This window comes from Leptinotarsa decemlineata, unplaced genomic scaffold, assembly GCF_025532065.1.
Source record: "Leptinotarsa decemlineata unplaced genomic scaffold, Ldec_3_MD MMD2_tig00026336_RagTag_RagTag, whole genome shotgun sequence".
NCBI lineage: Eukaryota > Metazoa > Arthropoda > Insecta > Coleoptera > Chrysomelidae > Leptinotarsa > Leptinotarsa decemlineata.
The window spans coordinates 8,249,614-8,261,785 of record NW_027412692.1 but is presented as its reverse complement, the minus strand read 5'-3'; the positions used below and the strand labels follow the sequence as shown (position 1 = coordinate 8,261,785).

At 36.2% G+C, this 12,172-nt stretch overlaps 1 protein-coding gene across 1 annotated transcript in view; it reads right to left on the bottom strand.

Moving 5' to 3' along the window:
* The window catches only part of LOC111509798 (uncharacterized), a 103,228-nt gene that overhangs the window by 35,716 nt on the left and 55,340 nt on the right, over window positions 1-12,172 (bottom strand). Inside the window, exons 5-6 of the mRNA XM_074183279.1 lie at window positions 7,156-7,326; window positions 6,235-6,358 (exon numbers count right to left, since the gene is read on the bottom strand). Of these exons, the coding sequence (XP_074039380.1) occupies window positions 6,235-6,358; window positions 7,156-7,326 (295 nt within the window). The remainder of the gene's footprint in view (window positions 1-6,234; window positions 6,359-7,155; window positions 7,327-12,172) is intronic.

Genomic DNA, 12,172 nt, shown 5'->3' with positions numbered 1-12,172 from the left:
AAACCGTTTTCTTAGGTTCAGTTATTGAATCAGTAGTTGGAGAGTTGAGAAGCTATCGCTCCTGATCTAGATATACGGGGAGGTCAGTTGGAGTCGTAAGCTCGACATCCATCTCCTCTGTAGGGGGGCAATATAACCAGCAGGGTCCCTCGCACAAAGACCTATTCCAACTGGAGCTCCCCCACTGGGAATAAAAGGGGCGCGTTTACAAATGAAAAATTACCTTTTCATCACTGTTTCTCTATGCCACCAAATTTCCTGTGGGTGAATTTATATTGCACACCCTCAGAGCCGGAGCGGTCACTAGTATTTTATACAGGGTATTAATTAAGTATGTACCATAAATTTAACAGACGATTCTTTAGGTAATATTTACGACGAAATGTTCATATAAACATGGATAAAGCAAATCCTTCGTTCTCAAGATACAGGGTGTTGAAATAAAAATAAAAAAAAGTTATTCGTAAATATTTCAAATATCCTTTACCGAATTTTGTTATAATTTGGCGATGAAATTTAAAACATCAAGGAGCTAATTTAGTCTCAACTTGATTAAATTTATTAAGTCCAGTGGCGTCCCGAGCGGGATTTGAAAGAATATTTTTATTATTTCTTTGGACTAAGCAATTAGAAATACAACTTTTTTGTCTCTTGAATTTTTTTCGTATCTTGCTTAGTTTTTAAAAAGAAAAAAAGTCGACCTAATTGCTTATCCCTGGACCTCACAAGGAATAATATGGGAAATTAAATGTTTCTTCTGGAAATTATTATTTTTACAATTTTTCATTACTAATTATGTAACAATAACAACAAATATTAAATAACATTAACATCTAGACTAACGAATTGCACTAAATTGAGTGTTGGAAATGACCTCCTTCGGCTTCAATTCAACCGTCTAGCCGCCGCATCATTGAATTTCGCACTCTTCTGAAAATACTTGGCGTATTTTTTTTATGTCACATGAATTAATGATTTTATTCTGTGATTCTTCTTCACTTTGAATAGCAGTTTTGTATACCAACGCTTTAAGGTGTCCCCAGAGAAAATAATCTAAGGGATTCATTTTGGGCGAGCGAGGTGGCCATGGGTGTGGGCCTGCTCTCCCAATCCAGCGATTATGGTAATTTTCATCCAAAATTTGCCGTGCCACTACACTAAAGTGTGGTCTTTCCATGACTGGAATTTCTTCTAAAAGTCCAGGTAAAACAAATTCTAAAAACCTTCGGTATTCTTCTTCATTAAGTCTAGGTGGGAGGAAGTGAGGCCCAATGAGATGGTCACCGACAATTCCAACCCAAATATTAAAAGAAAACTGTTGTTGAAAATTATTTTCTATCAAGACGTGTGGATTGTTTTCGGCCCAAATGTGATTGTTGTGGAAGTTAATAATTGAATTGCGAGAAAAACAAGCTTCATCTGTAATCAATATTTGACATAGGAAACCTGGATTTCTTCTTATTTTACCGCGTAACCAATTGGAAAAAGCTAGTCTTACAGGCAAATCTCTGGGCAATAGAGCTTGCACACGTTGCATGTGATACGGATATAACTGCTGGGCTCTTAAAATCTGCCACACTGTGACATGGGTAATATTCAGTTCTTCAGCTATTTTTCGAGTACTGGTATGAGGATTTACTTCAATGTCATTTGAAACACCTTCTTCAATTTGAACTGTTCGTACCGTTGCAGGCCTCCCAATGACAACCGTCGATCTTTTAAAGCTGCCTGTTTCAGAAAGCCGAGCATGGAGACGTACAAAAGTTCTTCTATTAGGCACTACACGCTGAGGAAATCTTTCATGGTAAATGCGTTCAGCAGCGTTCGAGTTTCCGTGAGCCATTCCATAACAGAAATGCATATCTGCCATTTCACTGTTAGTAAATTGAACCATGTTTTACAAAAATGGTTCAAAAAATAACCACTATACACACTTTTTATAACAATTATAAATTAATAGCTTATAAAGTTGACAACAACTGTCAAGTTGTTCATTAAATGCTGCAATCGTTTTCCAAGGCAACCCTTGATTATTATTTATGGTATTTTCAGAAGAGTGCGAAATTCAATGATGCGGCGGCTAGACGGTTGTATTGAAGCCGAAGGAGGCCATTTCCAACACTTAATTTAGTGCAATTCGTTAGTCTAGATTTTAATGTTATTTAATATTTGTTTTTATTGTTACATAATTAGTAATGAAAAATTGTAAAAATAATAATTTCCAAAATAAACTTTCAATTCCCCATATTATTCCTTGTGAAGTCCAGGAATATGCAATTAGGTTTTCCTTAAAAACTAAGCAAGATACGAAAAAATTTCAAGAGACAAAAAAGTTGTATCTCAAATTGCTTAATCCAAATAAATAATAAAAATTGCACAAAAGTCAGTGGCGTACATTTTTAAGTAAAATATTCGTTCAAATCCCGCTCGAGACGCCACTGGATAAATTGAATCACGTTCGGGCTAAATTAGCTCCTTAATGTTATGAATACCAAGGATATTTAGAATATTCACGAATAACTTTTTTTCATTTTTATTTCAACACCCTCTATTTTGAGAACGAAGGATTTGCGGACCCATGTTAATATGAACATTTCGTCTTAAAATTACCTAAAGAATCGTCTGTTGAATTCATGGTACATACTTAATTAACACTCTGTATAATAAGAATACCTGATGGAAAAAACAAGAACATGAATAACAGGAAAAGCACGAAATCTAACCTTGTCAAGTTTTCAAAACATAATGATAAGGTTTAAGTTGCAGCTGGTGTTTTTTTTTCAAAAGATAACTTGTAACTTAACTTGCTGGTAACGTTTAACGTATTACGAGTCAATTCTCAGATAAAATTCTGGCTTCTATGAAGCAGACCCTGAAAGTGCAGTTGACCAGCTATCAATTTTTGACAAACACAGTACTGTGTTCAATTGAGCAAAAAACAAACCCCTTCTAATTGAATGTGTTGCTCTACACCTAGGTAGAAATAACCCCATGAGGAGATATTCCATTGAAAACAATCGTTTGAACCGAGCCACTCAGTATGAACACCCAATTATTCACGCATTCTGGATTTTTTCCTAATCTGCGACACGTTTTCATGTGAAAGATACAAAAGCCATCGAACGTGTGCAATATCTCGCTTTTAGGTACCCTGATTTCCTGAAAAGAATCCAGTGCCATGAGAGAACTGATGCCCTGAATAGGCTGTATTTTGAAGATACTCACCAAAAGAATCCTCAAGCATGAATAAAAGGGAGCAGTCGCGAAATGGAGCTCAATTTATTTTCAAGTAAATGTTTATTTATAATGTATCTTAATACTTTCTATGGTGTACAACAGAAAAATATAATTGAGCTACTGAGGAAAAATGATCAACTTTCTAAACTGTATACTTTATTGTATAGGTACTATCAAGTGAAAATATGAAAATAAAGTTTTATTTGAATGAGTACGTTATGAGAGATTTTCATCAGGATCCAGTTCCATTACAATTTTGAGTACGTAATCACAGAACTGAGGATAAAATCTCATTTGGCAGTAATGCCCTACCTACCCTTCATAAAAGACTTGTTAGAGGAGATCTCATAATTACTTACAGAATCTAATATAATCTAAATAATATATTACTAGTCTACAAGTCACTAATGGAATAGTTACTTTGTTATTGCAAAGTTATATAGGGTGGTAGCTTCAACAATGTAATAAAAAGTCTACAATATACGCAAAATTCTATCCTGAAGATAATATTGAATAAAGACCGTCTATTCTCTACGCAGCAAATCTACATAAATACAAAAGTTTTTAATATTCGTAACTTATATAACCATTAGTGTCTTCTATGGACGTTTAAAGAGGCCGAAACTTTGCCTGATAAACCTGGAATTACTAGAAACACGTTAACCAAAATACTGGACACACAACTTTTCAAGAAGACTCATCCGCAAAGATACATTTTCTACTATGGACCAAAGTTCTACAATTGACTACCACTTCATATGAGGGAAATATCCAACATAAAAAAGTACAAAATCAAAGAATATATATCCTAAGTAACCCCGAATTATTTTGCTTCTAATAACCGTTACTCTGTATCTTTCTTTTTTTCTATAATTAACTTCTTTACTGCATCTGGCTGCGGAGGGGTTGGAAAGATCTAACCCCATACACAAGTCAATAAAAAATATTCTCGGCAGTCAAGCGACGGTGGAAGCTCTTGGCTCCTACCAAGCAACGTCTAAGTGGTAGTACTGGCCTGGAAGGCAATGGGGCTGCTGACTCCCTTGCAAAGAAGGTTCATTGGACCAGAACCTGTCATTGGCATCGCTTTAGGCTTTGCCAATGGGATTAATTACGGGTCTTACCCTCTGGACGTTGCGTTAATGGCCAAGGTACGATTGCGCAGGGCTGGTGTAAACCTCGAAGTAGGAATGGGTCAATTGAGGCTGGGCCTATGGCGAGAGGCGATTACTGCGCAACCTCTGCTGCAGGCAACCAGTGATGCAACTGAACCCAGGTTTGTGTTTGATAAACCCTACAAACAGCCTACAACAGAACACAGAGTCAGATGCTACAAATGCAATACGCATATATACAGACGGCTCAAAAACCAAAGAAGGCTCGGGATGTGGAGTGTACTCCAGATCACTAAGCCTAAGAATTAAGTGGGGAATGGGAAAAAATACCAGCATGGTTCAAACAGAACTGGCTGGTATCTCAATCGCCACAAAAAAAAAATAACCAGGAAAGGAATTTCTGGCAAAAACATAACATCTACACTGACAGCAGACAAGCCCTATTAGCCTTGAACAGACGGCGTGTAACCTCAGGGCTAGTACTAGAATGTCACCAAGATTTAGCCAAAGCCTCGGTAGATAACAACATTATCCTGAAATGGGTTAAAGGGCACGACAGGAGTAAAGGTAATTACATTGCCGACTCTGTAGCCAAGGAAGCGGCTGGACTGAAAATTTTAGGACCTAGTGGCACCTACGGCCTGATGACTTCGACAATTGCGGAACTAGCCAAATGTTACACTCATGCTCAATCCCTACAGAGATGGAATGGAATCAAAGGATGCAATCTTGCCAGTATCACCTTGGGCGACCCTGGGAAGCTGGCGCCGAAGAAATATCCGGCGATGACCATAAAAAATCTACACTTAACAATAGGATTTCTGACTGGCCACTGTCAACTTAGGAAACGCCTCTATAATATGGGGCTAGTAGACACACCTCTATGCAGAATGTGTGAACAGGAAGATGAGACAGTCAGGCATGTCCTATGCGAGTGCCCGGAGTTATCGTCAATAAGAGAGTGTGTGTTCGGCGAGACTTGGCCTACACCGGCTGATATAAAGGAGATTTCACTTAGTGACCTGTCTGCCTTCCTGGAAAGGACAGGATGGACGATGACCTAGGAGGACAACTCCTCGGGAGGATGTACAATGGGTCACATGTGGCATAAGTTATGTGGGCTTATACTCACCCTCCCTACTCTACAGATACAGAAACAGGCTTTGCCAAACATTTATTGAACACCTAGATGGCCTGTGCCGCTTGGAACCGAAACAGGTTTTCAGAATTCGGCAGACTACTCACTGAAAGACCATTCACCATACAAACTAATCGTCTTTGTTAAGTAGCTGGGTTTATTTGGTCTAGTGTGAAGGGGTGTGAGCCACAATAAACCCTTGCGGGTTGCGGTGGAGGGTCGAATAGACCCACTCACTTTGGACCTAACCTACTGCGTGTGGCTATACTCAATGTCACTTATATAAATAATACTATTGAATAAATTGAATTGAAATTTCAGAGCCAATAACAGTATTACTTCGTTTAACAGGGTCTAATCTACATGGAATCGTCTTTCTAAATAAGTGAAGTCCAGTACCTTTCACCAATTTTATTTAAAAAGTATCAGAACGAATTCTGGAAAACCTGGAGTAGGGAATTGAGAAGGGAATTATCATTTATAGACACCGATGAAAAAAATTGTTGTAATTTTAAGTTTTTTCTTTCTTTCATTCGGTTTATTTAACAAGAATTACTAATTTCATTCAACGTTTTCAATCTCTCCTCAATTTGAGCTAAGATCGACGTATTGCTATGAAGTTGTCTCCCTTATTGATATGTATACATATTAATCATACTAAAGTATATATTCAAGTTATGTTAATTATCCTTGACAAGTCCATTTCCCAATCTTTCTTCATACAGAATCAGACGTAGTACTCACCTGAGCTCATAAAATAAGGTATCCTAAATCTACCGGAAAGCACCCTATCACGAAGGGCTTGCAAGGAACATCCGTCGAAGGGTAGAGCGCCGCATACGAGTACATAGAGAACGACGCCCAAACTCTGGAAAAAAAAGCAATTAAGGGATTTGTCTTTCAATTGGGGCCGATATCCCGATACTTTATTATGGGTTCTCAACGAGATATAATAGCAGAACATTCTGGGAATTTTCGTCATCTAAAATCATACTGTTATGAATTATCCATTGAAAAAAATAACGCCGGACGCCACTGGTCTTCGTCAATTGACTGTGACTTGGCCAAGGTAGCACTCAATTCGATTCGCGGCTCCTGATCGTTCTAGATGTTGCGTCGCTGCAACAGACTTCCAAAGACTTCCGTATCGGCTTCCAGAGACATCCATTACGATATAAGAACTCTAGCAATAGGCAGATGGGGCAAATCTAGTTGAAAGTGCGGTACGAAGTGGTCTAATAAGGCGATAGACATTCGAGTATTAGCCTGAAGTTCAGTTAAATCTTTTCTGTTATATTGGCAGTGTAGTGAAATAAAGTTCAGTTTGAATGTACAGTGTAGCCAATTATTGTCGAGCCCACGGGAAAACGTAACAGATCGTTAAAATGCAAAATCAATTTTTCATAACAAAATATATTATAACCATTCAAAGGAAACGTATCTAATGACGATACGTACTTATCGGAACAATTTCATGATAACCAAGCTGTACCCCAAGGTTCGATATTAGGCCCGATAGTATTCAACCTGTATACTTCCCAATTCAACAACCACTAGAAATAAGTCACTTCATTTTAGATTACATCTAATGCATAAGTTAGTTTTCACGAACGACAAGAAGAAAAAAGAAAACTAGGTTATGGGGAAACCGAAAAAACGACTCACCCATATGTCGATTTCAGGTCCAACATACTTTTTTCCCTCGAACACTTCAGGGGCGGCGTAAGGAGGAGAACCACACCAAGTGGACAATTGACCGCCTAACGTGTAGTAATTGGAAAATCCGAAATCGGCTATCTTAATGTTATTGTTCGAGTCTAGAAGAAGATTTTCAGCCTGAAACAAAAAAAATGATAATCAGTTACGGCTCCGCAATGGACATAATGTATATCATTCATCGTTTATTTTTAAAGTGAATGTACGAGTACTCGAAAGTTATGTTATGTCCAAAATTCATTATTTTTTAATCCAACCTGCATGTTCCATACACCATATTGAAATTAAGAAAGCTCTTCCGACGATTCACAAGCTACATATTATAATTTCCTAACCCCAGTGAACCAAGAAAGGGAGTTTTTTTATAAACAGGTTCTTGAATGGAATATATTACAGATTACACAGAAAGTTCTCCTTCTCATTAGGACAAAAAACCAATTAAAATTACAAATTTCGAAAATGAGCAGACAAATGTTGATGGTAAATCATTTTCCCTAATGGAATATGGAATGATATATTATTTCCTGGATAACACTTTTATCAAACAGCAACAGTAAAACCATTTCAAAATATATTTCAACTTAATAAATATCAAAATTAAGAATTGAAAAAATTCAGGCACCTACTGAATAACTAAACGAACAGTAATTCGCGGTCAAAAGTTTTTTATCGTGACGTTCCAGTTCATTATGCATTAGTTAATTAACCATTTTTTTCTACTTACATTTCAAGTGTGATAATTGTTACTAATTGTTAAAAATTGGAACTATTTTTGAAACTTCTAAGAATAGATTCTCGCTGGAAAAATGAAAAATTTTTCAATTTGTTATCAACAATTTACTCGTGTTAAGAATTAATAGTTTTTAATATCATTATTGTTCTGTTTATTTCATGATAATAAGCTACATGAAATAATAAAAAAAAATCTGATATTGGTTAAACAATTGTTATACACATAATTTTTGACAAGAATTATGATTTTAAAAAAATGTTTCTTGAAAAATGTTATTGATTGAAAACGGATCTTTTGATTAACAACTTTTTAAACTACTTATAATTGATATTAAGGAAACATTTTTTAAAATCATAATCTATCTTGCTCTTTGATAACTAAATAATGTTTTGAACAATTATATTTTTCATCTTTCTCCACAATATAACGAAAGCAACCATGTATTATTTCTTGAGAAAAAAATTATTTATATTTTATATCGAATTTTATAAATTATGTTCTTTACTTCATCATTTTCATCTGGTTTTTATGTTTGAACTTATTATAACTAATTGAGGTACGATGAAAAAACTCGTGACTTATTTATTCTTTATTGATTAATGAACAAATTTAGCCCAGAATTCAAAATCTTACCAAATTATTTATTCCATAAATTTGTTTATAAAAAAATCTTGATTTAAATTCAATTTTTGTACATCCTTCTGAGAAGTTGTCCTCCTAGGTCATCGTCCATCCTGTCCTTTCTAGGAAGGTGGACAGGTCACTAGGAACGTCTCCTTTATATCGGCAGGTGTAGGCCAAGAACACACACTCTCTTATTGACGATAACTCCGAACATTCGCATAAGACTGGCCTAGCAGTTTCATCTTCCTGTTCACAGTTAGAAATCCCACTTTTAAGCGTAGGGTTTTCCTGGTCATCGCTAGATATTTCTTCGGCGCCAGCTTTCCAGGGTCGCCCAGGGTAATCCTGACAAGACTGCATCCTTTGATTCCATCTCTTGAGGGATTGAGCATGGGTGTGACGTTTGGCTAATTCCGCAATTGTCGAAATCATTAGGCCGTAGGTGGCCTTAGGTCCTAAAATTCTTAGTCCAGCCATTTCCTTGGTTAAATAGTCGGCAATGCGATTACCTTTACTCCTGTCGTGCCCTTTAACCCACCTCAGGATAATGTTATTAGCTACCGAGGCTTTGGCTAAATCATGGTGGCATTCTAGTACTAGCCCTGAGATGACACGTCTGTTCAAGGCTAGTAGGGCTTGTCTACTATCAGTGCAAATTTTTATGTTTTTGCCTACTTAGAGGTTTACACCAGCCGTGCGCAATCGTAACACGGCCATTAACGCAACCTCCTTAATGTATACGTCCAGAGGGGCCAGACCAGTAATTATTTTCATTGCCGCGGTTGCTCCTGTGATGTTTGAACAAGCCAATTGCTGTATTTGATATAATTTTTGGAAGGCCGTTGCTTGTAGAACTTTCGGCCCCTCTGGGGAAATTATAAATATTGTTCCAACATTTCTTTCTCTCCAAAAATTAATTCTCTTGTCCGCCAGAGGTTAATGTCACAGTTACTACATATAATTGGTGAGCAATTAATTATAAGATATGTTAGATGTTTCGTGGGAAATTGAATAATTCAATTTTAAACTTCTATAGATATGTTTATCATCTGGGGTACAAATCATCATTGGCCTATCAAAACTTCCGCCACCCGAAATTCACTGGCCTGAAAATCCAAACTTCAGACTCCCACAATTCACGTGACGTCATGGCGTCAATCGATCGGACGCAACCACATTGTCGTCATTGTGAAAATACCCTTTGATAGCTCGTGAAAAGGTCCCTCCTCAAAAATCTCAAGTGCTTTTTATAAAGTAATCTATTAGGGGCAAAAAGAAGGTTGAAACCACTCTTTAATACGAGTATAGCGTCTCGAAGAGGCGTGTTAAGTGGATGCTTTGCGAGTCTGTATTTATTGCGGTAGACGAAACATGATCGATAAAGGATCATCAATTTGTTTCCTGAGAAACTGTGTAAAGCAATTTTTTTGGAGTGAACGATTTTTTGTGACTGTTCCCAAAACATTTTTCTTTCTCTAAATCACTGAATAATATAGAGAGTGTAACTGAATAAGTGTTAAACATTTAAGGAGGTGATTCCTCATCGAAAAAAAGGTAGAATCTTTCATATAAAAAAACTTCATTAGAGCATCCCTTGTTAAGATACAGATGGTAAGGGTATAACATTTAGCTGGAAAGCAATCTGTCTAGTACCGTTAGTAGGTTGTTCTTCAATCAAATTAAGTACTGCTTCCTCAAGCTGTGGTGTTCGTACTTCTCGATGGCGACTACAATCCTGCGTTCTTTTGTCGAATGAACCATATTCTCGTAATCGTTGATGAAGTCGAGCAAATATTCTATGTGAAGGATGCTGCCGTTGAGGATACATTTCAGCATATCTTCTAGAAGCTTCTAACCCATTCCCCTGCGACAGACCGTAAATGTAATGCATACTAGCCATTTCCTCATTTGTGTATGCCATTTTGATAACAAGTGAATTATTAAAGTAACAAATTAAGAACAGAACAACAACACACAATAAGTATTAATTCAATTTTGAAAATTCACAAACTGACAGCGTCATAACTGACAGCGTCATAACTGACAGCGTCATTTAATTGTCACTATCGCTAATAGCGATCTACTAGATAGATTAGTTTCGTATTTTCGCATTTATGACGCGATGTATCTCTGTAGTTGTTCCTAAAATAATTTTTTGCTGCGAACTGGTTCATTTTGGACAAATGAATCAAGAGACACTTTTTGTTTAGAATGAAACAGGCTATCGGAAATAAATTTTTAAATGGTAAACAAATAATAAGATAAAAAGTTACATTGGAAATAAATTTTAGGGGTTGCGTTTTTCACCCCTTACAACCATGGGGTAAACCAAATAAATTTCTGGCTAAGTATCTTTTTGGTAGTATAAGACGTCAGGTTAATTTCAATATTGTAACTTCAATGAAATTTCTTTATATGAAAAATCCTTTTTTTTTATGAGGAATCACCTCCTTAAATATTTTACACTTATTTAGTTACAACCTGTATTTCACGAGTAGTATTTTTTTTTACTTTATTTGCTGATGATACCACAATTTTATGACATGCTCCTGACAATCATATGTTATATGAAGTTATTGAGAATGACATCACGAAAGTGAAAGACTGGTTTGACTCAAATCTCTTGAATTTATCGAAAAGAAAAGTAGTTTCCTATCGTTGCCAGATTTCAGCAGTACATCTAAATAATATTCAAATTGACAACGTACCAACTTCTTATTTCCTTGGCTGGTTCATTGACAATGATTTAAAATTCAACAAACATAACGTATTCCAAAAACACTTTATTGTGAGATTTTCACTAAATTGTTTTACAAAAACGCAACACGTGTTTCGCCATACAATGGCTTCATCTGGCGTGTCTTTCAACTAATTCTACACATTCAATACTAAATATATATATAGTTTATGGAGTACCTGAAATCAAAGTACCTGTAAACGAAGTACCTGAATTTTAAGTAGCTGATATTTTACCCGAGTTTCTAACGAATTAAATTACCTGCACTTATGTTCCATTATCCACATTTGAAAAAATATTCAGTAACGGAGAGTTATTGAGTTCTAATTGATCATTCAGTAAATTACCCGAATTCCTGAATCTATTGATTTCTAAACATTCTAGAAGATTAAGTTTCAAACTCTTCTCTTCTAAATTCAACACCTCGTACTCATGATAGAACTCATGTCCTTCTGCTAAAAGATGGTTTGCAAATGTGGAATTGGCCTTTCTATTTAGAAAACTACTCCTATGTTCTTTAATTCGTTGGAAAAATGTTCTTCCTGTTTGGCCAATATACAGTGTTGGACAAGAACCACAAGTCAGCTTATATACTCCTGATCTATCCGACACCAAAGTTTTGTCCTTATGGTTTTTAATAAATTTACTTAGGTTATTATTCATTCTATAAGCTACGTTTACGCCTTCTTTCTTCAAAAAACGGGCAGTATTCGGGTTTGGTTCACCCACATATGTCAATGTCTTATAACTAACGTTATCGCATCTTGAATATGGTTAGACCAGATCCATGGCTTGCTTTTGTCGTTTTTTGGGAAGAATGGAGCTTACAATATCTACCTTATAACCGTTATTAATCGCGATTTGTTTGATCA